General features: G+C 39.2%; 1 protein-coding gene across 1 annotated transcript in view; it reads right to left on the bottom strand.

Annotated features, from left to right (window-relative positions):
* Positions 1-8107: 8107 nt before the first annotated feature.
* rab5b (RAB5B, member RAS oncogene family) overlaps positions 8108-27925 on the bottom strand; it is a 65570-nt gene continuing 45752 nt past the window's right edge. The window contains exons 4-6 of the mRNA XM_073046876.1: positions 21258-21380; positions 18320-18413; positions 8108-13385 (exon numbers count right to left, since the gene is read on the bottom strand). Of these exons, the coding sequence (XP_072902977.1) occupies positions 13273-13385; positions 18320-18413; positions 21258-21380 (330 nt within the window). The 3' untranslated portion in view covers positions 8108-13272. The remainder of the gene's footprint in view (positions 13386-18319; positions 18414-21257; positions 21381-27925) is intronic.

Genomic DNA, 27925 nt, shown 5'->3' with positions numbered 1-27925 from the left:
TTTAGAGAGACGTATGTTGCCATCAAGGCGAGTCTCTTCCCGGGATGTCCATGCTTATTTCAGCAGGACAATGCCAGACCACATTCTGCATGGGCTACAACAATGTGGCTTTTTAGACACAGAGTGTGTGTGCTTGACTGGCCTGCTGCCAGTCCAGATCTATCTCCTATTGAAAATGTATGGCACACCATGAAGAGGAGAATCAGACAACGGAGACCACGGACTGTTGAGCAGCTGAAGTCTTATATCAAGCAAGAATGGACAAAATTTCCAATTGCAAATCTACTACAATTAGTTTCCTCAGTTCCAAAATGATTAAAAAGTGTTATTAAAAGGAAAGGTGATGTAACACAATGGTAAACATACCTCTGTCCCAACTTTTGTTGAGTGTGTTGCAGCCATCAAATTCTAAATTTGAGTATATTTACAAAATACAATTAAGTTGGTCAGTAAAACTATTGAAAATCTTTTCTTTGTACTTTTGTCAGTTAAATAAAGGTTCACATGAATTAACATATCACAGATTTTTGTTTTTATTGCATTTTGGAAAATATCCCAACTTTTCTGGAAATGGGATTTGTATTTCCCTCAGCCCCAGACTTCTGCTTTCTCCTCATAACTCACGACGAATCACAAACCTATTAACCTCTACCTTAAGTATACCCAATGACTTGGCCTCCACAGCAGCCTGTAGCAATGAATTCCACATATTCACAAATCTCTGGCTGAAGAAAATTCTCCGAGCATTGTCATTTCAGTGATGGGCTTAATGGTGGACTGAGAGATTGTTTAGTTTGTGGAATCTTGCAAGAAAGTGTTCATAAACAATTCCTAACTAAAGCACAACTCACATAAGGCATAAGTTGATAGGTTCATCTCCGTTCTAAAAGGACATTTCTTTATTTTGAGGCTGTGCCTTCTGGTCCTAGACCCACCTATCATAGGAAACATCCTCTCCACATCCACTCTATCAATGCCTTTCAACATTTGATAGGTTTCAATGAGATCCCCCCCCCCCCCATTCTTCTGAATTCCAGTGAGTACATGCACAGAGCCATCTATCGGTCTTTATATGGTAACTCTTTCATACTCATGACCCTCCTCTGAACCCTCTCCAATATCAGCACATCCATTCCTACATAAGGGGTCCAAAATGGCTCACAATACTTCATGTGAGGCCTTATAAAGCCTCAACATTACATCTTTGCTTTCATTTTCTAGTCCATTGAAATGAATGCTAACATTGCATTTGCCTTCCTCACCACTGATTCAACCTGCAAATTAGCATTTAGGGAATTCTGCACAAGGACTCCCAAGTCCCTTTGTACCTTGGAATTTCTGCTCCCAGAAATTTCAGCAATTACTGCTCTGCCATCATCCCTGCTAGTGCGTCCGCTTCCAATAAATTTGGCCAGCTCCTCTCTCATGCCTCTGTAATTGCCTTTACACCACTGACTTTGGCTTCTCCCTCTCAAACTGCAAGGTGAATTGTACTGTATTATGATCACTGGCCCCTAAGGGTTCTTTCAATCATGCTTGTTCATTACACAACACCCAATCCAGAATAACAGATCACCGATTGGGCTCAACCACAAACTGCTCTAGAAAGCCATCCTTTAGGCATTCTACAAATCCCCTTTCTTGGGATCCAGCACCAACTTAATCTTCCCAATCTACCTGCATATTGAAATCCCCCATGACTATTGTAACACTTCCTTTTGACAAGACTTCATTATCTGCCATTGTAATTTGTAGCCCATATCCAGGCGACTGTTGACAGGCCTGCCATCAGGGTGTTTCACCCTTGCAGTTTCTTAGTTCTACCCAAAAAGATTCTACTTTTGATCCTGTCACCTCTTTCTAAGGATTTGATTTCATTTTTTACCAACAGAATTATGCCATCCCCTCCGTCTACCTTTTCAATACAATGTGTATCCTTGGATGTTAATTTTCCAGCTATAATCTTCCCTCAGCTACAACTCAGTGATGCCCACAATGTAATACCTGTCAAACTCTACTTATACAAGATCATCTACCGCCCCATCCTCATCCCTATCACTCCAGTTCCCACTCCTCGCCAACTTAGTTTGAACCCTCCCCAACAGCTCTAGCAAACCTGCCTGCAAGGATATTGGTCTCCCTCAAGTTCAGGTCTACCCTGTCCATTTTCTACAGGTCATGCCTTCCACAGAAGAGATCTGTGGAAATGACATTTGTATCAGTGAAGTACAACCAACAATCCATATTGGATTTGTATGTGGTAACAACAGGAGAGACAGCATTGTAGGAATGTGGTTGGCTGAGACAACTACAACTGATTTGCATGCTACATCCCCTGCAATATAGTCAATTGAAAACAAATTAAGAAAGGTACTGGGTGATGCCATAGCAGTGTCAAGGATGGCATTGGAAAACTGAAATGTATCAGGGTAAAATGTTGTTAAATGAAAATGACACACCCAAGTCTTACAAAGCCCATCCGATTCCTTATGCCATCTGTGGAAAAAGTAGCCGGTGAGCTGGATCACATTGAGGCTGAAGGAATGTACTTGAGTGGAGCCCATGGGCAATGCCAGTGGTCCCAGTAGCCAAGAAGGATGGGTCTGTCAGGATCTGTGGTGATTTTAATGTCGCCATCAACCCAGCTATGAAAGTAGACCATTACACTCTGCCCAGGACAGAGGATATCTTTGCAAACCTTTCTGGAGGAAAACACTTCAGCAAAGTAGATAGCTGAGGCTTACCTACAGATGGAGGTGGAAGATGAATCCAATGTGTTTGTCACCATAAACACTACAAGGGGCTCTAAGGCTACAATAGGCTTGTGTGAGGAATAGCATCTCCACCTGCACCCTGGCAGAAAGTAATGGACCAGGTACTGCAAGGCTGCCCAGGCACTCAGTGTTACCTGGATTACATCATGGTTACCACTGAAGATGACAAGGAACATCTCCAAAATCTCACAACAGTGTTGAAAAGATTAGATGATTATTGGCTCAGAGCACAAAACATGGCAAGTGTGAATTCCTTAAACCAAGTATCACTTACTGTGATCACACAATCAATGCACAAGGATTACACAAATGTGCTGTGAAAATTCACTTCTTGTGAATGTCCCAAGACCAAAGGATATGTCACAGTTGCTGCCCTTTTTAAGATTTGTCAATTAGTATAACAGGTTCCTATCAAACCTGGCTACTGTGCTCCACCCCTTGAACTCATTACGACAGATTGGGAAGAAATGGCAATGGACAAAGCAGTGTGAGTTGGCTTTCTAAAAGGCAAAGGAAATGGTGACATCAGACACTGTACTCACACATTATGATCCACAGCATCCAGTGAAGCTTGCCGGTGATGCCTCGCCTTATGTTATAGGTGCAGTCATGTCACATCTTATGAGGAATGGAAGTTAACGCCCCATAACCATTGCATCGCATTACCTTACGGCTGCAGTAAAAGATTATGCACAGGTTGACAAAAATACACTGAGTCTGGTTTGGGGTGTTTAAGGTTTCAACCAGTACTTGTAGGGGCAAGAGTTTACCCTCATTATTGATCAACAACCACTAGTGTGCATTTTCAATCCACAGAAGGGTGATCCACTAAAAGCAGCAGCACAAGTGGGCTCTGTTTCTTGGAGGACACAATTATAAGATCGAATTCAAGAGGATGACTAATCATGGAAATGCTGATGGATTGTCCTATTTACCCTTGGAAAAGGAAATACTGGAAAATTTAACAAAAGAGGACACTCCTTGATGCATTCTCCCTAATGCAAATTGCAAGTTTCCCTATAATGACAGAGGGAAACCAGAAAAAAGCAGGTCACCATGTAGGCCACCCAAAATGGCTGAAATGTGCAGCAGAAACTCCAGTTCCTCCATTTTTACCAGCACTGGGATCAACTTGCCCTTGACAGGGTTTGCCTTATGTGAGGATTGACGGATGTTATACTATCCAAGCTGAGAGCTAAAGCGTTAGCAGGGTTACATGGTCAAAACGAAAGCATTTGATCAAAGCTTTATCTGGTGGCCTGGGATAGATCAGCAGATCGACCAGCTTGCCAGAACCACTTTCTGAAGTCCCAGAATCAACTCCTACACCTACTTTGGAGGATGCCCCAGAACCTGAAATTGTTTCACAGCCACAAGTCTCACCTGCCAAGCTGAGTGATCCTCCTTGTCAGGGAAGACATTATTTCACAAGAGTAAAAACTCCTCTACAGTGATCAAATCTTTAGGCCTGAATGGGACAATTTAAAATATACTATGCTGTTGGTGTCTATATAGTAGCTGCATTAGTTAGTATACTATCTGTGTAGATAGATAAATGACTAGAGAGTAATATGGTACATATTTGAGTTGGGATGCGTTCTATATTGAGTTGGAGTTGCTAGCGATACAGAGAGGAGTACTGTGTATTCAGTATTACAGTAACATTTGAGTAACTTTGTAATCTTATTATTTGATTAAGCATTCTTTGTTCACATAATTTATTACGGGTTGTAAGTATGAAGAACCATTATGCCACCACGTCATAGGTGTGTACCTCACTAAAGTAAAACTAAATGTGCACGAGTTATACCTGAGTTCCATGTTCTTCTTTCAATTAATTTTATGTTTTGGAGTTACAAAATAGAAAATGCCAGAAAAAAAGTACAGTGGATTCCAGTTAATTGAGACACATCGGGACCAGTACACTTTGGCCCAAGTAGTGGCTGCCCCAATCCGAAGTTTCATGGAAAGTTAAAAAGGTATAAAAAGACAAACTACTATTTAACTCAGTAACAAATTATGGATTTAAATGGAATACAGATCAAATTAGTATACCACCAATATTACTACTGTCCTATAACATCATGTATTAGTTTGCAATGGTTACCAACCGAAGAATTTTTCGAGTGTATGGTTTATTACTCGATTGGTAAACTATCCATCCTTAACCTCTTAAAGCACTGAGGTTCTTTACGATTTCTTTTTATCAGTTCCTGACGTATTTGAAGAACACAACGGTTACGCAACCCATTGCTTTCTTTCAACTTGATGGTGGTGTGTGTGTGTCTGCAGTAAACTGACCAGTGTGGCGCGATAAAAAACTGTTTCATCGGCATTGTAGGTATAATTTGCACAAAACCTTTGAGCAAGTCAGGGAGTTTTGTAGATTTCCATGTTTCTGCACTTACAGTATCAACACTACCTTTCTCACCAGGTGCTTTCTTGAATTTACTGTGATGCCTACATTTGTATTCAAACCACCAAACATCGGTTCCTTTAAAAACATCATAACCCAGCTCATTAGCTAACATTGGTTCACTAACACACTCAGCTCATTCATTTACAATGGAAAACTATTGATTGAAGGCCTTTTCAACATCTGGATCCTTACCTTCTCGCTTTCGCTTTTGGGCTGTTCCCTGTTGTCCCTTGCGAATACCCATTCGCCTCGCTGTTTATCTTGTTGATGTATCAATCGTGCAGTTGTAGATTTCGGCACTCCAGTTAACTCTGCCAGATGACGAGGCGTTAGGCGGGTGGCTTTTATTTTGGTCCAGCAGGGTATTTGTTTTTCAGCTGGTGTCCAATATTTTCATGGTAAGGGTCTCAAAAATGTAAGTCAAAACAAGCTTATATCAAAAAATCACTGCTTTTTGAATCGGCGTCCATCAGCTTAAATGGGATAACTTAACACTGCACGTTATCCCAAGTAAACAAAGAGAATCCCAGCTATTTTTCGATTCGTTGTTGTTCTTTAATAGTTGTCCTAAAAAGCGGCTGTCCCGATTAACTGATGGCCCAACTAACTAAAATACAAACACCCTAGGATTCTTAAAGAGGTAGCTGAAGGGATTGTGGAAGCACTAGATTCTGGAATGGTTCTGGAGGACTGGAAAAATCACAAATGTCATTCTACTCTTTAAGAAGGGAGGGAGACAGAAGAAAGTAAATTAGAGACCAGTTTGCCTGACTTCAGTGTCTGGGAAGAAGTTTGAGCAGAAAAGACAAAGGAGAGTCAGTGAATGTTGTTTGAGTTGAATGTCGAGGTGCCGCACGTTAGGCTGCTTAACAAAATAAGAGCCCAAGGTACTGTAAGATACTAGTATGGATAGAAAATTAGTTGACTGGTAGGGAGCAATGAGGAGGAATAAAGATGGCCTATTCTAGTTGACTGTCTGTGACGAGTGGTGCTCCGTAGGGATGGGTATTTGGACTGCTTCTTTTCACATGAGAGAAAAATGATTTGAATAATGGAATTTATGGCTTTGTGGCCAAGTTTGCAGATGATATGAAGATAAGTGGAAGGACAGGTAGTGTTGAGAAGGCAGAGAATCTGCAGAAAGACTTAGAAGATTAGCAGAATGAGTAAGGTAGTGGCAGATGGAATATAGTGCAGGGAAGTGCATGGCCACACATTTTGGTAGAAAGTATAAAGGCCAGTGTATTTTCTATTCAGGGCAAAGATTCAATAATCAGAGCTGCTAAGGGATTCTTGTGCAGGGTTCCCTAAAGGTTAACTTGCAGGTTGAGAAGGCGGTAAGGATGACAAATGCAATGCTGGCATTCATTTCAAGAGAGCTAGAATAGAACAAGGATGTAATGTTGAGGCTTTAAAAGGCATTGGTCAGACCACACTTGGAGGATTGAGCAGTTTTGAGCCCTTTATCTCAGAAAAGATGTGTTGACATTGGAGAGGGTCCAGAGGAGGTTCACAAGAGTTGTTTCAGGAATGAAAGGGTTAATGTATTAGGAGCATTTGATAACTCTGAGCCTGTATTTGCTGGTTTGTATATTAAAAGGCCTAGATAAAGTGAATGTCAAGATGATGTTTCCTATAGTGGGTGAGTCTAGGACCTGAGAGCACAGCCTCAGAATAGAAACATTCATTTAGAACAGAGATAAGGAGAAATTTCTTTAGCCACACCGTGGTGAATCTGGAGTTCATTGGCACAGACAGCTGTGGAAGCCAAGTCACTAAGTACATTTAAAGCGGAGGCTGATAGGTTCTTGATAACTCAGGGCATCAAAGGTTACAGGGAGAAGACAGGAGAATGGGTTTGAGAGGGATAATAAATCAGCCATGATGGAATGACAGAAAAGACTCAATGGGACGAGTGACCTAATGTCCTATGTCTTATGGTCTAATGGAGGCCAGGAAACAATCATGATTTTGAGCCTGCCTAAAATGGTTGGATATTGAATGAAATAAAAAGAAATTACCCATTATTAGAAATTGGTCTTTGTGATGGATTAACAAGCATGCAATTTATGAGTTACTTTCCAAATAATTGCACTCAAAATCTTCTGTTAAAAACAGAAGTTTTGCGAATCTTCTGAGTACAATTCACTCCCAGACCGTCAAAATCTGCTGCCTTTACTTTTGAATGACCAATTTACTTTGAAGATATGGACAAGCCCACAGTCCCAAATAGTTACCAGAACTCAAGGGCTTGAGTTATGTAGAATTGCAATGTTCAAAAGACATTTCTACTGGTACATGAATAAGAAAGGTTTGGAGAGTCATGGGACAAAAGCAGACATTTGGGACTAACTCAGATAGTCAACTCAATCAACGTGGACAAGTTGGTCTGAAGAGCTTGTTTCTGTGTTGTAGAACTCCACAATCAATACAAAATATTAGGTAATTCATTTCATTTTGCTAATCCTGATATTGGCTTTTCTTGCCCCCCAAAGTATGGCTTCTACCCAAACACAACTAATATTACACCAGATGTCTGAGATGTCCCATGGTGATGAAATAGTATCTATAGTATCTTGCATATATAAAATCTCCTACAAGTAGCAAGCTGCATGGACATAATAGTTTAATGTGCAGAAACTTGTTAGAAAATAGAAAACATTTACACTACTAGGGCTTCAAGTCAATTTGAACAAATTTCTGATTTTTCCAATCAAAATTAATTTATCTGAAGTGTTAACAAACAGAAGTGCAGAAGAACAACCTGATATTAATACAATGATCATTACATTTGAGAAGAGGAGACCTGTCTAAAATTAACGATGCATTCAGCTTCTCATTTTCATCTGATACTTCCACTAGGAAATAGTTTTGCTCTAGCTTCCATCAGTAATAATAAAGAATGTTTAGAAGGCAGAGTTAATTCCAAGTTTATTTATCTTTAAACATAACCTTAATATTATCAGCAGTTTGCTTAATCCACAGTTCTGTTTATGCATTATTTATTGCAATAAAAATGACAACCCAAAACATCTTTACAAAATCAGTTCCACATTAAGTGAACTCAAGACAGTATTAGTGTGTTAGTATATATAGTGTTTATTTTCAAACTGTCCTCAAATTACAGCACTTATTTCCATTAGGGCAAAGGATGACGAGTCTAACACACATATCCTTCATTTGCGCAAGAATAAATTGAAGACACAGTTTTGAAAATTTTTTCTTCCATCTTTTGAAAATGGTGGAAACATATTGGCTCTCCCACCACTGCCACCAACTTTCTGCCTTGCTTTCTGATGCTGGGCTACAGTTTCATAAATTGGACAATCCTCCAGCATTTTTGTTTTCTTTGTGCATAAGCTTAGTCAAGCAGTAGCTATGAACTACTTGATCACACGGCGTACCACACGAGCCCAATCTAGCCCAAGGGTTCACAAGGGTACTTAGGAATCAAAAACCTCCCAAAGTGTACCAAGACATCCTGAAGCACCCAATCATAGGTTATGTTAAAATCTAGCAAAGTGCAGATCAAAAAAACGATTTCAATGCAGCTGGATTATTTTTATACATAAAGTTCTGCTGAAGTGGACAATTACCTGATGTAATCTGTGTAATGCTAACTTTAGCTAAAACAAAACAAACATATGGTCTAAAGGAAGTCAACACTGCCCTAAAAGATCTAACAAATACAGCTGTTTGGGTTTCTTTCAAGAATAATATCTAGCTTGAAAATAATCTGACGTAGATAGTAATCTTTTTGCTTCACAATTCTGGAAAAATCTTAAACTATACACTATTCTCAAATATTTTATAACATATCCACTGTAGCATATACACCAAATGAAAATAAAGTTCTTTAAAATAACTATATGCACTCAATATGGGGAATAAGCTAGAAACAATTGGATGAACATTTATTATTCAGCATTTTTCCTCCATGAAAATTTCACTACGCTGTTTTCCTGATTATGAGTATTCATTAAGATCACCACCTCTGCTCCATAGGCAGTGATTTGTGAGAGGAAACAATTCCTCAAACAGGATTGGGAGCACACATCAAACTAACTGGCACTCTGTACAACTTTGAAAGTTAGGTTAGTGAGCTACTTAATCATGCAGCATCATAGCTGATCCAAATCCTGCCATTAACAGCTGTTTCTACTCACTGGTGATGCCATAGGGTTCTTAGACAATGCTCCCTATTCTACCCTGGGGCATCATCTTCACCACAACCAACTCAATACACACCAGAAACTGAAAGCTCACTATATATGACTCAGAAATTCCACTTGTACAAGAACTTATCCTAATTTTCCTAACATTAGAATCATTACATTTGCTCTTCAGTATAATCAATGCATTACTGAATTTATAATGTTTAAAATGGAAACTGTTTCTGTTATTAGTGGAATTCAGAAAGAGGAGCCATAACCATAAAATCATATCAAACATTTCAGGAGAAGAATCAATTAGCACATTTTCTACATAAAGATTCACAGGCAATTAAAGCTTGGTGGTATTAAAGGATTTAAACCAGAGAGATAGATGGAGTTCAAGTATAGATCAGTAACTATCAAATTGACTGGTGAACAGCCTTAATGGTTTAAATGGCCTTCTTCTGATGTCCTCAAGAGACACTGGGCAACTGCAATGAAATTAAATATTAATGCAGTGCTGTTCATTGCAGAAGGCAAGGTCTGAGCTTCATACCAAGAGTTATTTATCGCAACCATGCCATCTCTTTCCAAATCCACAATGACCAACATGGGATCTTATATAACTTGTGATGAAACTTCATTAATAGTTGAAGTGCTCTAAATTACTGTGAACTAATCATCCCTGCCTCAATATGGGTTTTAAGATCTGTGCAAAAAGTAGGATAATTGTCCATGAGGCAGAGTAACCTTATTAATTAAGAATGAAATTACTTTAGTGATGGAAAAAGATAAAATATATAGCAGACATTAATGACTTTACAGATAGAATTTAAGCGACAGAAAAGAACTTTAGTTTACAACTGGAATGGTACATCGGCCTTCCTTCCTCCCTCCCATTCTTATGATAACAATCACGAAGTAGTAAAATGCAGAAATTAAAAGAGTATAAAAAACTGATTTGTAACAGGTAATCTGAATTCTCACATAAGTAAGCAAACTAACTCCACTATAAAAAGGTACTTAATTTCTTCAGTGACACATTTTATAACCTACAGAGGAGTAAGCCAATATTAGATTTAGTCATTTGGGGCTGATTAGTTAACAATCTAACTGTCTGCAAATGTTTGTTTAATGGCAATCAAACTCAATTTAGTGTCCAACAGATACAAAGTGTCCAATAGATGCAATAGATACAAAGATTCAAAGGGTAGGTAATGTAACTAAAATGCAATGATAATCTGAGACAATTTGCAAATAAATTAATTAATATAAGTTCAGAAAGAAATGTTCAGAGGTCAAAGCAATGTCTGAAAAAATCTTACAATACAGGAATTATACAAAATAAAACTAAATCAAAATATATGTTCATAAAGAATAAAAATACTGGTGTTTGGGAGAGGTTCAAAAAAACAGGGAGCAAAACAGATATAGCTCCAAAATGGAAGGGTGAGAGGAAACTTGCAACAGCTATCAAAAATCAACATTTTACTCCATGAGGGAAAAAGGCATCGATGAACATAGTGGACATTTCCCAAATAATTATGATACAATTGAATACAAGAAAATGATAGTCATGTTGAATAACTATTGTACATTTTTATGGAAGAGGACAGCTAAATGAAAGACTAAGTCAAAGTCACACAAATAAACAAAATAATAATAAGAAAGATTTAAAAAGACACCAAAGATTCTCAGATCTTCAGGACAACATAGTTTTTACCCAGCAGTGAGAATGATCTGGCAATCTTCTAAAAAGTTCTCGATTCAGAAACTGATATTTTTGACTGGAAAATAGCACAATACTTAGATAATTAGTAACCCAACATGCTTTGTTGTAAACTTATTTAAAAAATAACTGAACATCTTCAAAACATTCAGATCTTCAGTAATCTAGTTTTGATTTAAAGTTGGTCAAGCCAGACAAAATAGGCTAAATTTCTAAGAAAAGGTGAAAAGTATCCACAGGAAACATCTACAGATATTATTAAGGACTTCACAAAAATGTTTTCTAACCATATGATCCCTAACTCCATCAGTTAAATCATGAGATTACTGATTCTAGGGTTATATTTCTTGGATTTTTAAAATGTTTTCAGTAGTTCAATTATATATATATATATATATATATATATGTTTTTTTTCCAGACTTTTCAGTTGTCAAATTAAGAAACTATATGCATAGCTGATAGAAGTTTGGATCTCCTCTGCAGAATTTTTTTAATCAGGGAGCAATAAATTTTTAACTAAATGCATCAAGAAATTTGGGACAGGGGTATCCAAGGATCATTAAACCAACAGACTTGAAAAGCTAAACAGGCTACTCCTGTTCCTCTGTAGGTATTGAAGTCATACACTAATTTGAACAACTCAAGGCACTGAAGTGCAGAAATGCAAGTGGCAACCTTCACTGTTTCAGTGGTAATGTTTCAAAGTTCTAAGAAGTAACTAAGGATTTTTTATTGATTTTGCTTTATTCCAGTTAAATGACTTGAAGTGCATGGTTTTAAATGGTCTATCTCATTGCAGCACTTCTAAATCCATTAATGGATTTTTTTCCTATTGCAATTTAAGCAGAAAAGAGTGCTTGGTTACAAATCCCTTTAAGTTGGTTCCTGCTTTCTCTGCCAATCTAGTTGATCAATAAAAGAGCATCAGCAATACTACCTTTCTGGATTTTTATACTTTTGAAATCACATGCCTGATGCACCTTCCTGTGCTGAGAAAGAAACAGGGAGATTTATATGTCTAAGAATCAAAAAGGCTTTGGTCTTGAAGACATCTTAGAGAAAATAAACAGGACAGTTTTGTGTTTATACATATGACAGTCTAAAGGGTTTAGAAAGGAAAGGACTCATCATTTTAAATGATCAATTTTAACAGTGTTGCAAATCACTTATAATCTACCACCACACTATCCTAAATGCAAGGATATCCTGCAATTAATACACATTTGGAAACTTGGATTTAAGCAATATTTTCAATTCTACACAAATGGATGAATACATTTCACAAATAATATCTACCCAAACTATATTGTGTTGTAAACAGACCATACAAAGCAGAAAATCCCACTCCTTGCAGTTACAGGGAGAGGAATATTCATGGCTTCAGAATACATAACATGTGCAAAGCAAAAAGATTACTCTAAGCAGCACAAAAATATTTAACATATCTGTAACAATTTGCCCAATAGCTTCCTTAGACTAGTTCATGATATCAATAATCCTGATCTAAATAATATTTTTGTTCACTATATTAACAATTTCTCCTGTACATCAGAATAGATTAACCATTGCCAAGTTTTCAAACCAAAAAAAAGCAAAAAACATAAAATTGTCAAACTTCTATAATACTGAGCCCAGGTAATCAGGATTAGCACAACCTTCAAAGATTCCCATAATTAACTTGTACAAGATTATTTAATCCCAAGCTGCAACACCTGCACCATTGCCCTTCCCCCATAAGCTAAAACTATATGTGAAAGTATGCAGCTAAATAAGCAGATTTTATGCAGAATATTACAGAAAACTTTAGGAATCTGTATTCTTATTGTACATAAACTGTATTAAAATTAGTTGACAAGGAAGACTTTGGGACTGGGGAGATCAGGAAACACAAAGGGAATATTCTCCCTCCGCAATATTAAATTTACAAAGGAAACCTTCATTGAAACTAGTGGCAAAAAGGGTGAGTAACTAACCTTTACATAATGATTTCTCATACTATTTACATCATTTACTTTCTACAGGATAGAGAGAAGAGACCTGTAGTCAGCTGTGAGAAAAATGACTCATGCAGATGTCCAAGGTGAAGAATAAAAGGAATTAGCACAGCAATGTGTGCCAATAATATAAAAACGAAGCCAAATCTCCAATATCCATAGTTTGAATTGTTCATGTTGTTTGAGGCCCAAATACTATTGCTAATTGCCACAGCAACCCCGTTGGCTCTGCTGATTTGTTTCTTGAAGATTTACCCCTCGATTTCTTGCAGCAGTTGCTGGATTTTGTGGATCATTTTTTGGCATTTTCTTAGCTGTGGGGAAAAGAGTAGAATATATCAGTAAGTTCCCTAAATAGCCAATCTTGGCTTAGAGGAACAGCTTCACATGAATTGTAACCTGCTCTGTATTAGAGTGGCATACAGAATCAAATCTGATATTTTGATGTTAACATTGTTCACCTTTCTGTTCACAATATGACAATTTATTAAAGATTAGGAACTTGATTTGATCTTTGGATATACAGTATATTTTATAATTATATGCTGCTATTCACTCAAGCATGGTAATATTTTGGTCAAAATTATAGAAGTAATTTAAATGTTTAAATATAAAACATATTCACACACTTAAAACATTTTCTCTTGAAAACCAAAACAAATCTAAATTGGTTAAAATATGTAGAGCCAAATTCTTCTTTCAAATCCATGTAGCATCTGAAAAGATGCTGCAAGCAGTCTTAATACTAACTAATGACACTGGTGAAACAGAGATGCAGCTAGTAGCTATGCAGTCTCACAGATCCAGCAATGTCCAGTGCTGTGTGAAGATTGTCCATTTTCCATGAGATCTTGCATGCTCAAGTTCCTTGCACAGAGTCACGAGAACTGGAATATCTAGCAGTAAAGTGCCATCCTTTTTACCTACCACAGGAGTTCTCTGGGTCATCTTGGTAGCAGTTTACATTCCACCTCAAGCAGGCTTTAGATGATCTGAGCAATGGGATCAACGTGCACAAAACAGCGCACCCTAACGCCTTCACCATCGTTTTGGGAGATTTTAACCAAGCCAGTCTGAAAAAAAAATCACTAAGCAACTACCATCAACAGATCACTTGCAATACCAGAGGAAACAACACAATGGACCATTGCCACACCACCATCAAGAATGCCTACTGTGTTAATTCCATGCCTTCACTTCTAGAAATCCAATGAACGAGCTGTACCTCTACTCCCTAAGTATAGGCAGAGACCAAAGACTGCAGTACCAGCAGTGAGGACCAAGAAGGTATGGACAAGGGAAGCACAGGAGTGCCTACAGGACTGCTTTGAATCGGTGGACTGGACTGTATTCAGGGATTCATCTTCAAACCTGGATGAGTATGCTGCAGTTGTTACTGACTTCATTTAAACCAGTGTGGATGAATGTGTGCCCACAAAGACTCACTGTGCATTCCCAAACCAAAAGCCATGGATGAACCAGAAGGTATGTCGTCTGCTGAAGGCTAGATCTGTGGCATTCAAGTCTGGCAACCCAGGCCTGTACCAGAAAACCAGGTATGATTTGCGGAGAGCTATTTCAAGGGCAAAGAGACAATTTCGAAGAAGGTTGGAGGTGACATCGGATGCAAGGCAACTCTGGCAGGGTCTGCAAGACATTACCTCCGACAAAGCAAAACCCAATAGCATGAATGGCAGCAATGTTTCACTACCAGATGAACTCAACGCCTTCTATGCACGATTTGAAAGGGAGAACAGAACTACAGCTGTGAACATTCCTACTGTATATGATGACCCTGTGATCTCCGTGTCAAAGCCCGATGTTAGGCTGTCTTTAAAGAGAGTGAACCCTCGCAAAGCAGAAGGTCCCAATGGAGCACCTGGTAAGGGTCTGGAAACCTGTGCCAACCAATTAGCGGAAGTATTTATTTTCAGCCTCTCTCTGCTACGGGCCAAAGTTCCCACTTGCTTCAAAAAGGCAACAATGATACCAGTGCCTAAAAGAATAATGTGGGCTGCCTTAATGACTATCACCCGATAGCACTCACACTGACATGCTTTGAGAGGTTGGTTATGACTAGACTGAACTCCTGCCTCATCAAGGACCTGAACCATTGCAATTTGCCTTTCGTCACAATAGGTCAATGGCAGATGAAATCTCAATGGCTCTCCACACGGCTTTAGACCACCTGGATAACACAAACACCTATTCCAGGATGCTGTTCATCGACTATAGCTCAGCATTTAATACCATCATTCTCACAATCCTGATTGAGAAGTTGCAGAACCTGGGCCTCTGTACCTCCCTCTGCAACTGGATCCTTGACTTCCTAACCAGAAGACTACAATCTGTGCGGATTGGTGATAACATATCGTCCTCGCTGATGATCAACACTGCCGCACCTCAGGTTTGTGTGCTTAGCCCACTGCTCTACTCTCTATATACACGTGACTGTGTGGCTAGGAATAGCTCAAATGCCATCTATAAATTTGTTGATGATACAACCATTGTTGGTAGAATCTCAGGTGGTGACGAGAGGGTGTACAGGAACGAGATATGCCAACTTGTGGAATGGTGCAGCAGCAACAACCGGGCACTCACTGTCAGTAAGATTGTGGAATTCAGGAAGGGTAAGACAAAGGAACACATACCAATCCTCATAGAGGTATCAGAAGTGGAGAGAGTAAGCAGCTTCAAGTTCCTGGGTGTCAAGATCTTTGAGGATCTAACCTGGTCCCAACATATTGATGTAGCCATAAAGAAGGCAAGACAGTGGCTATACTTTATTAGGAGTTTGAAGAGATTTGGCATGTCAACAAATACACTCAAAAAACTTCTATAGTTGTACCATTGAGAGCACTCTGACAGTCTGCATCACTCTCAGGTATGGAGGGGCTACTGCACAGGACTGAAAGAAGCTGCAGAAGGTTGTAAATCTAATCAGCTCCTTCTTGGGCACTAGCCTACAAAGCACCCAGGACATCTTTAGGGAGAGGTGTCTCAGAACAGCAGTGTCCATTATTAAGGTCCTCCAGCACCCAGGGCATGCCCTTTTCTCACTGTTACCATCAGGTAGGAGATACAGAAGCCTGAAGGCACACACTCAGTGATTCAGGAACAGCTTCTTCCCCTCTGCCATCCTATTGCTCAATGGACATTGAAGCTTTGGACACTACCTCACTTTTTTTAGTATACAGTATTTCTGTTTTTTGCACATTTAAAAAAAAATCTATTAAATATACATAATTGATTTACTTGTTTATTTATTATTGTTTTATTTTATTTATTACAGGTCGACTATCACTAATCCAGCACCATTGGGACCTGCGGAGTGCCGGATTAGTGAAAATGCCGAATTACAGAAGGATCACATTAAGCAATAGCTAACCGCCTCATCATACCTTTAAAATATCATGTAAATCAGTACAAGTTAGGTAATAATGAAACAGAAATATAAAATGAGTAGCAAGTGAAATTTTAATAAAGTAATATACTGTACAGCCACAGATAAAATAAAGGGTACAGGAATTAACTTATACAGAACAGTTGAGCACTTCCACTTCTAAAGTGATATGTTTAATATACCTTCAAGCAAAGTTACATGTTTGCAAGTGTGGGGTTGTCAGGATCATCAACATCTTCATCTTGAAAAATCAGTGAAGCATCAGCAACTGGTGCTGAAACTGGCACAACAGTTTCTTCAGAAACTGTTGATGTTGGTGGCAGCACATCTGGGTGAGCAGACGCAGAAGTCGGAAAAAGGTCTCCCATACACCACATTTCAAGCGACTGCCAGGCAGCCAGTGATTCGGCACTGGGTTCTTCCCTCTTCACTTGCAGTTACTGAGGGAATCCTCATTAGTTTCTTTTCCTCCGTTTAGTAATATGTAAATTCAGCGGGTCGCCACATCTGATCTGAGGTTGTAGGCAGAAGAGAACGGAGCGCTGGCTGGGCGACGCCGGAGGGCAGTGTGCGACTGCCAGCAGGCGGGCAAGAAAGCGGATCGACCCAGCGCGTGCCAGCTCCCTCGCCGCTGGCGGGCGAGACAGGCAGATGCTGGGCAGCCGTGCCTCACGCAAATGATATTAATAAATGCAAGAAAACAAGCAGGAATCACCTATCTGTGCTTACAAAAGCATGCCAACATGTGAACAGATCTAGCGCAACCAAAACAATGCACAGCAGATTGGTACGGTGGCCCAGGAAATTTGAAATTACAGTTGCGTGGAAAATTTGAAATCAGTGCCAGATTATCGAAGGAACTGGATTACAGGTAGTCGGATTACTGAAGGTCAACTGTATTGTTATTTTTTTTTCCTCTCTCTGCTGGATTATGTACTGCATTGAACTGCTGCTGCTAAGTTAACAAATTTCACATCACATGCCAGTGATAATAAACCTGATTCTGATTCTGATTCCTGGGTGTTAAGATCTCTGAGGATCTAACCTGGTCCCAACATATCAATGTAGTTATAAAGAAGGCAAGACAGTGGCTATACTTTATTAGGAGTTTGAAGTGATTTAGCGTGTTAACAAATGCACTCAAAAACTTCTATAGTTGTACCGTGGAGAGCATTCTGACAGGCTATATCACTGTCTGGTATGGAGGAGCTACTGCACAGGACCAAAAGAAGCTGCAGAAGGTTGTAAATCCAATCAGCTCCATCTTAGGTACTAGCCTACAAAGTAACAAGGACATCTTCAGGGAGCGGTGTCTCAGAAAGGCAGCGTCCAATATTAAGGACCTTCAGCACCCAGGGCATACACTTTTCTTACTGTTACCATCAGGAAGAAGGGACACCATCAGGAAGCCTGAAGGGACACACTCAGTAATTCAGGAACAGCTTCTTCCCCTCTGCCATCCGATTCCTAAACGGTCATTGAATCTTTGGACACTAATTCACTTTTTTTTTAAATATACAGTATTTCTGCTTTTGCACGTTTCTTTTAATCTATTCAATATACGCATACTGTAGTTGATTTACTTGTTTATTTATTATTATTTCATTTATTATTTTTTTCTCCACTAGATTACGTATTGCATTGAACTGCTGCTGCTAAGTTAACAAATTTCACGTCACATGTGGGTGTTAATAAACCTGATTCTGATTACAGAGAAGATCTTTACTCTTGTATTTGAGCAGTTGCATCATTCTAACAAATTAAAGTCTATCCATATTTAGATTTCACATGTTCTTAATCCACATCTATTCATCAATTGGAACCAAATAATCGACAACATCTTACCTATTGCTAGAAATATATCATTAACATTCATGGCTGTCTTTGCTGATGTCTCCATGAAGAGCAGACCACAGTCTTCTGCATATGTCTGTGCTTCCTGAGAGAAAGAAAATTAAAGTTTATGTATATAGCCCACACCAAACATGTGTCCTTGTTAAATCTATCCTACCAAGTCTTTTACATTTTGTACACATAGAAATTGGAGTTAGCAATCTAAGAGTGATTAACTTTCTTTCCTAGCTGGAGGATATACACATCAGATTTCTATAGTTCAGACCATATTTCTGTAACAACTGAGGCTCTATGCTATGATGATAAAAGCATCAAAGCTGCACAGCATCGACAGTTATAGTTTGGTGCTGTGAACAGCTCCCACTGAATCAGATTTGTTTTAAGAGAACTGTCAAATATTTTCCATCAGCACAATGAAGAAAATTTAATTTATATTCTGCTGGAATATACATCTGTCATCTGGAAAGCACAAAGAGTATTATTATTATATTCTACCTGTTAAATCAGGCTGAGATAAATGTACAAGAGAATGAGTGGAAAAAGATGAATGAATGAATGAAATTAATTTATTTCGGTCAGTACAAACATAACAAAAAAAAACATTTACAACGATGATTTCATAGGACAAAATTACAACAAAAAAAGATATTCTTTATTCTTCTGAAGTTCAAGTTTATTGCCATTCAACTGTACACATGTATACAGTTAAACTAAAGAACATTCCTCAGGGATGGAGGAGGAGGAGTAAAACACAGTACAGGTGGCCCGTTTTTCGAACGTTCGTTTTACAACAGCTTGTTGTTACAGAAGACCTACAATAGTACCTGTTTTCACTAACCAAAGAGGATTTTCGTTTTTACGAAAAAAGATGCTGACTTTATACCTGTTTACCCAAGTAAGACTACCACGACCGTGAAACCTTGTGCGGGCAGTTGTGTGCAAGTGTGTGCATGAGTAGGCGTGTACGTGCCGATTTTTGTCCCTTCAAATCGATTTTGGCTCACTGTCTTCCTGATTTTGATAAGTGAAACTACACTGTACATACAATATTTCTACTTTATATAGCTGTGTCTTTATCATATCATTCCTGCTTTTACTATATGTTTGAATTATTTTAGGTTTTATGCGCTAATTGTTTTGATTTGGTAGGTTATTTTTTGGTCTGGGAACGCTCAAAAATTTTTCCTATATAAATTAATGGTAATTGCTTCTTCGCTTTACGACATTTCGGCTTACAAACAGTTTCATAGGAACACTCTACTTTCGGATAGCGGGGGAAACCTGTACATTATAACACATACAGCACATAAAAGAATACTGACAATAACGTTAACAGATAAATATTCTGTAGATGTACAAGTTGACAAAAGTGCACATACAACATATAGTTAAATATACAACAGCATTACTGCTACTGGGACTGGCATAAATAATGTGTACTGGTTGAAGCAGGATGTTTAGAAATCTCACAACCTGGAGAAGAAGCTGTTATGCAGCCTAACAATCCTTATATTGTGGTACCTTCTGCATGGCAGCAAGTCAGAGATTGTGGGACAGATAGGAAGGGTCCTTGATAAAGCTGAGTGCCTCTGGTGTAGGTCCTAGATGGGGGCGGGGTGGAAAGAGAGACGCCAGTGATTCTTACAGCAGTCCTCACAACCTGTCGCAGGGTCTTGCAGTCAGATGTTGTGCAACTCACATATGAAATGGTGATACAGCTGGTCAAGACACTCTCGATGATGTTCTGTTAGAATGGAAATGCGGAGCCTCTATTTCCTCAGGAAGTGGAGGCATTGCTGTGCTTTCTTGACTAAAGAGGTGGTGTTGAGGGATCAGGTGACCACATCTGTGAAATGCACTCCAAGAAGACTGGTGTTCCTAACTCTCTTCACAGAGGAGCTGTTGATGTGCAGTGAGGAGTGGTCAGCCTGCACCTTTCTGAAGTCCACAATCATCTCTTTAGTCTTGTTCACGTTGAGACTCAAGTTGTGGTTACACCAATCCACAAGCTGCTCCATCTCCTCTCTGTATACCGACTCATCATTGTTGCTAATGAGGCCAACCACCATTGTGTTATCAGTGAACTTAATGATGTGGTTAGAGCTGGATCTATCAGTACAGACATGTGTCAGCAGTGTGAACAGCAGTGGGCTGAGTTAAAATTAATTATGAGATAAAGTTAAAATTAATTAGTTAACTGACAGACTCAGCTCAAGGAAACACGTTACTACTTCTGCATCTATTTTGTTTATTCAAGCCTATTCTTAAACATAGCTTGATGCAAGTGAACAATCATATCCTCGTAAAAGATGGAATGGCAATAAAGAAATACTAATACAGAAAACACCAGAGATCTGGATGGAACTGAGGTCACTGTAGTTATGAGGCAACAGTTGTGCTACCTTCACAAAACAATAGCCGTTGAACCAAAGGCATGCATACTTAAAGAAAACTACAACATGCAAAATCACCAGCTTTATTTAAAACATGAAAATCATAATGATTACTAAAAGCACAGTTGATCTCTGATGCCTTCCATACCAGCAACATTCCACTGAAATATGTGTAGTTCAAGTCACCCACACAAAATACAAATCTATTGACTCCCAATGTACTGGATCTCAAAGATCTCATCTTCATATAATTTCAGAACTTGATGCACCTTAGTGACTTTTGCCAACAAACCTCATACCTATACTTTATTACTCCAATTCCCAAGCAATGTATATTTTCCTACTATACCAGATGCCATAACTTCCAGGTACTGCATTTCCATCCTTCCAGATACTACTTTTCTGCAGTTCATACCACTTAGTATTTTTTTTAGGATTCTCTACTATCATAACTTCTATCCACCCGCTCTTTTAAGAAAAATCCACAATGTTCTGTGTAAAGAGACTACACAAGAGCAAATTGCCATGGATCATACCTCATACTCCACCATCCGTTTATCTGCCAGATCAGCTTTATTGCCAGCCAAGGCTATCACAATATTTGGGCTGGCTTGTCTCTGTAGCTCCTTTACCCATGCTTTTGCTCTATCAAACGTTTCCTAAATAAAACCAAAGAGAATTATTGTATTTTTTTTATTCATTATTCATGTACAGTAACAATTGCACTGAATTTGCTTATGGAATTTAACTTATTTTGAAAGCAATATGGAAAATATAGAAAAAGGAGCTTGGTTCATTACAAATCAATTTGCACTCAACAAATACAACTGCGCAATATATTAATAAGCACCTAAACACAGTCTCCTCTAAAGTTTGAATTCCCAGATTCATCGCAAAATTACTTTGATCCTAATCTTCTTATTCCTTCCTGAAGATAAGTGAAATTATGGCAGCAACCCCAGGTTTTGTTCTGAAATGCAAGAGTACACTCGGAAAGCACTAAAACCCCTCTGACAAGAAGTTATTGTTTGTCCCAGTGCATGAGACATTCAGTACAAACAACAGTCAGTCACAAGTCATTTCCATTCAAATTTCATGACTTTTAACTAAACACACCACCTAGTGGCTCGCCCTAAGATATATGGCATTAGCTGGACTCTTGCAACTGGCTTCCCAGACTCATGAAAAAAATAAAGCTGAAGTTTTCAACTCAAGAAAACTCAAAAATAAAGTTTTCCTTTGATCCATGAGTCACACTAAAAACTTCATACATATAATATTTGACAAGGGCAAAGTGCAGGCAAGTGTCTGCAGTTACTGGCACAATGATGATGTAGCAAGTTACCAGACTAGAAATAGGCCTGGTCAATAATTCAGACACGAGATCAATGGCAACTTACATTTTATTAATTATTTGGTACTAAACTAAAAGTCTTAAGTCATGATGATTTTAAAACTACTGAATTGTTGTAGAAATTGATTTGGTTCACTCGTGCTGAGTATATTGACTGGCTCCCTGGTATGGAAACACCAATGCCCTTGAATGAAAAATCCTACAAAGAGTAGTGGATACAGCCCAGTCTGTCCCAGGTAAAGCCCTCCCCACCACTGAACACATCTACATGAAACACTGCTGCAGGAAAGCAGCATTCATCATTGAGGAACCCCCCTCCCCCCCAACCCAGGTCATGCTCTCTTCTTGTTGCTGCCATCAGGAAGAAGGTATAGGAGCTTCAGGACTCACACCACCAGGTTCAGGAACCATTACTAACACTCAACCAAAGCGGATAACTTCACTCAACGTCACTTGGCCCATCATTACAATGTTCCCACAACCAATGGACTCATTTTCAAGGACTCTTCATCTCATGCTCTTGATTATTTATTGCTTATTTATTTAATTTTATTTATGTACTTTATTTATTTTTGTATTTGCACAGTTTGTTGTCTTCTGCACTTCATTTGAATGCCCAAGTTGGGCAGTTTTTCATTGGTTCTGTTACGGTTATTATTCTACAGAATCATTGAGTATGCCCATCAGAAAATGAATCTCATGGTTATTTGAGATGACATACATGTACATTGATAATAAGTTTACTTTGAACATTAATATTCTGTGGGAAGGTCACCCAAATGCTAGCTCAGGCCCACAGCAATCTGATTAACTCTTAATTGTGCTCTGACATTATTCACTTGTCTCATACCTCCATGATGAATTCTCTTTTTTTCCTGCCCTCTCCCTCTTCCTCTATCAACCCTTAGTGCCTAGGTGGCACATGGGGCCTCCACAAGTGTCTTCCATTTCTGCCGGTCTTTTGCTCTGCTCCTCGCCATTGCCGGTTCATGCCTACTTCTTTCAGTTCTGCTTCCACAGAGCTTCGCCACGTCATTTTTGTCCCTGCCCCTACTTCGCTTTCCCTGTGGGGTCCACCTTAGTGCTACTTTTGCTAGTTGATCATTTGGTATTCTCATTACATGGCCCAGCCATCTCCATCATCTTCTTTTCACACAAACTGAGATTGATTCCATATTGCAAGATGTAAGCAAGTCTTGGTTTCTGATTTTCTCAAGCCAGCAGATCTTCTTGATAGGTCGTAGACATTTTGTCTGGAACGTGTCAAGTTTCTTGCCAATGTCTTTCGTCATCTTCCAACATTCACTTTCATAAAGTAGCACGCTCAGGACGTTGCTTTTAAAAATTCTGATTTTGGTGTTAAGTTTGAGTTGTGTGGATTTCCAAACTGCATTGAGGCTGCCAAAAGCTTGATTTGCTTTAGATAGTCTTGCTAACACATCCTTACCGCTATCTCCATCAGTGCTGACTTTACTCCCAAGGTACGTGAACTCATCTACCTCTTCCACTTCCTGATTATTGATGATTACTGGTTGGATTGGAAGCGTTCATCTTCATGATCTTTGTTTTTCTCACTTGAATGTTCATCCCAAGTTGCAATGCATATGATGCAAGTCTGTCTGATTTCTCCTGGATGTCACAATGACGATTCCGTAGCAGACTGATATCATCCGCAAAAACTAGGTCTTCAAGTGTTGAGGTAAGTGTCCATTGAATACCCTGTTTGTTTTCTGTGATAGTTTCCCTCATAAGCCAATCCATTGCTAAAATGAAGAGAAAAGATGATAGGTTACATCCCTGTTTAACTCCTGTGCATACCCTGAAGCTTTCTGTCAGTTGCTTTCCACAAATCACCTTGCACTGAAAGTCGCTGTACGTCATTTGGATAATGTTTACAATTTTTTTGGGAAATCCGTATCTTCTTAGAATTTTCCAGTGTTTCTCGGTGGATACTGTCAAATGTTTTTTCGAAGTCCACAAATAGTACATAAAGATTGCTGTTCCACTCCGCAGATTGTTCGAGAATTTGTCTTAGTACGAATATATGGTCTATGCAAGATCGATCTTTTCTAAAGCCAGCTTGTTCTTTCCGGATGATATCTTCCACAACCTCTGAGAACCGATTTAACAAGATGCCACTGAAAACTTTGCTTGTAATTGAGAGGACTGTAACACCTCTCCAGCTGTCGCATATACCTAAACCTCCTATCTTTGGCAGTTTTACAATAAGTCCAGTTTTCCACTCCTCGGGTATTTCTTCACTTTTCCAGATGGTGTTAAAGACTTGACACAGCACACGGCACATTTCTCTGCCACCTCCCTTAAGCATTTCTGCACTTATCTCATCTTCTCCGAGTGCCTTTCCTGATTTCATTTTCTTAATGGCTTGCTGGATTTCTTCAACTGTGGGTGGTTCTATGGAGATATCAAGGTCTTCATTACTCTCACAAATCTCAGGGGTTTCTTAAGGTGTTGGTCTATTCAAAACTGTTTCAAAATGTTCTTTCCATCTGGTGGTTATTCCTTTCTCGTTTTTGATAATATTGCCATCCTTTGCTTTTATAGCAGTATCATGCTTGTTTCTATAGTTCCCCTTCATGCACTTGGTTATTTTGTATAATGTTCTCATATCCATATTTTTTGCAGCTTCTTCAGCTTTTGAGGCAGGTGTCTCAAAATACTGTTGCTTGTCCTTTAGATCAGTCTAGTGTTCCTCAATAACATCCAGGGATCCTGTGTCTAAACTGGGAGCATGCAGAATCGAAGTGACTCAGACTCCCACTATCACAACCTTATCTCACTCATCAGCAGGATAGACTCACCAGTCATAACAGTACAATGAAAAATAGGGAAAGGAGTCTCCTGGCAGCTGGCCAAATACGGACAACAAAATTTCTGCGCAATTATCATTGACTATACCCCCTTAGCCAATCAAAGGCTGCCCTTCCATGTGAGCAACAAATGGAAGAAGCTCTGAAAAGAGCAAGGGTGAAGGATGTACTCGGTCGGGGTGGAGAGTTCAATGCTCAGTACCATGAGGAACCTGGTAGTACTACCACTGACCAAGATGATAGACCCATGAAAAATATAGTTACCAGAAAAGATGTGTAGCAGATGACCAAGAGCTAACACGTGAGATGAACCTACTTGGCTTCAGGCTCTCCAATCTATCTGTAGATGTACCTATCTATTACAGGATCAGCTGGAGCAAACAATGTTCAAGGGAATCCATTGTTCACACTAAGGATCTTTCAAATGTGCTAAAATGGGACAGAATTTACAGAAAACTGGACACTAATGAGGCACTGTGAACCATCAGCAGCAGCAACAATGTATGACACCATAATCTGTAACCTCATGGGCCTGCATATTCCTCACGCTGTCATCATTATAAAGAAAGAGGATTAATCCTAGTTCAATGGGGAATGCTTTTAAGGGCATGCCAAGAAACACCTTAAGAATACCTATAAATGAGATGCCAAATGAATGAAGCTATACAAAATAATTTCCATACTAAACAGGGAAAACGATAGACAGGATCAAATTGATCATACAACAGTAATGCCATGTCTAGATGTGAGTGGTTGTACATAATTGAACATCCAACTGGAGGAGGAAGTGGGCCTCCAGAATTAACCAATCCTCAACAACAGCAGCCAAGACAAGTGAGTGTTGAAGCCTTGGTTGAAGTACTTGCAAGTATTTTCAAATAGCATTATTACATAAATGTTCTATCTCATCTTGCCAACATCTCCATCACTGGAACAAGTCTTCAGACGTCCAATATAATTAAAACACTGGCATACATCCATCAACATAGCAAGTTGCTCTGGTAAGTCACATTCGCAGAAGCAGGACAAATCCAATCTGCTTGTAACAAAATTCAGAACATGACAGAAAGTGACATCAACAAAGCTACTGAGAAAAACTTAATCACCAATAATTTGCTCCTTTGTATTCAGTTTGCATTTTGTATTTTGCAAGAACTGCTCCAAACTCCATCCCAACCTCAAATGAAGTGGATATAGAACGATTGCTAAGGATAAGTCACTGCCCTCAGGGCTACAACTGACCACGTGTGAGATCAAGGAACCCTGGGAAAATTAAATACAACAGGCAACAAGGTGAAGAGATAGCAGATGCATTGGTTATGATCTTTCAAGAATCACTTAATTCTGGCATGGTTCTGGAGGACTGGAAATTGCAAATGTCACTCCACTCTTTAAGAAGGGAGGAAGGCAAAAGAAAGAAAATTATAGTCTAACCTCAGTGGTTGGGAAGATGTTAGAGTCGATTGTTACAGGTATGGTTTCGGGGTACCTGGAGACTAATGATAAAATAAGTCATAGTCAGCATGGTTTCTGGAAATCTTATCTGACAAATCTGTTAAGTATTCTTTGAGGAAGTAACAAGCAGGGTGGACAAAGGAGAATTAGTGGATGTCATCTACTTGGATTTTCAGAAGGCATTTGATAATGTGCCACACCTGAGGCTGCTTAACAAGTTAAAATCCCATGGCATTACAGGAAAGACTCTGGCATGGATAGGGAAATAGCTGACAGGCAGGAGGCAGTGCGTGGAATAAAGGGGGCCTTTTCTGGTTGGCTGCCAGTGACTAGTGGTGTTCCTCGGGGTCAGTATTGGTTCGGCTACTTTTCACGTTGATGGCTTTGTGTGTGGCAAAGATTACAGATGATATGATGATAGGTGGAGGGGTAGATAGTGCTGAGGAAGCAATGCGATTGCAGCAGGACGTAGACAAATTGAAAAAATGCGCAAAAAAGTGGCAGATGGAATACAGTGCTTAAAAATGTATGATAATGCATTTTGGTAAAAGGAACAAAAGTGTAGACTATTTTCTAAATGGGAAGAAAATTTAAACATCAAAGGTGCAAAAGGGCTTAGGAGTCCTTGTGCAAGACTCCCAGGAGATTAATTTACACATTGGGTCTGTGGTAAAGAAGGCAAATGCAATGTTGGCATTTATTTCAAGGGAATAGAACATAAAAACAAGGAGATAACATTCAGGCTTTATAAGCCACTGGTCAGGTCGCACTTGGAATATTGTCAACAGTTTTGGGCCCCATATCTCAGAAAGGATGTGTTGTCATTGAAGGAGCCCAGAGGAGGGTCACAAGGGTGATTTTGGGAATGAAGGGGTTAACATGTGAGGAGCATTTGACAGCTTTGGGCCTGCACTTACTGGAATTTAGAAGAATGCATGGAGATCTCATTGAAACCTACCGCACATTGAAAGGATGAGTTAAGGTAGATATGGAGAGCATGTTTCCTATGGTGGAGGTGTCCAGAACTAGAGGGCAGAGTCTCAAAATTGAGGGTTACCCTGTTAGAACAGAGGTAAGGAGGAATATTTTTAGCCAGAGAATTGTGAATCTGTGGAATGCTCTGCCTCAGACAGCTGTGGAGGCCAAGTCCATGCTTATATTTAAAACAAAAATTGATAGGGCATCAAAGGTTATGGCGAGAGGGCAGATATATGGGGTTGAGTGGGATCTGGGATCAGCCACGAAGGAATGGCAGAGCAGACTCAATGAACTGAATGGCTAATTTTGCTCCAATGTCTTATGGTTTAAAGCACTCCAATGATTAGAGTTATAATTTGCATAAAGAAGGCAGGCTGAAAGTCAATCATCCGAACTCTGGAATATCACTGCAGGAGTTCCTTGTGGTAGTGTTGCAGACTCAAATGTTGGATGGTGGTGGGTGGGTGGGTAGGGAAAGAGATATTCAGTAATAGCTATAATGCATTCAGTTCCACTCATAAACTTGAAAATGAAGTATTGCTCAGAGTTTGAGCAACAGAAGTGTCAGGAAATGACCATTTCCAAC

Source organism: Hemitrygon akajei, chromosome 5 (assembly GCF_048418815.1).
Source record: "Hemitrygon akajei chromosome 5, sHemAka1.3, whole genome shotgun sequence".
NCBI classification, from domain to species: Eukaryota; Metazoa; Chordata; class Chondrichthyes; order Myliobatiformes; family Dasyatidae; genus Hemitrygon; species Hemitrygon akajei.
Note: the sequence above shows the minus strand (reverse complement) of the source record. Positions and strands in the feature narration are given on the sequence as shown.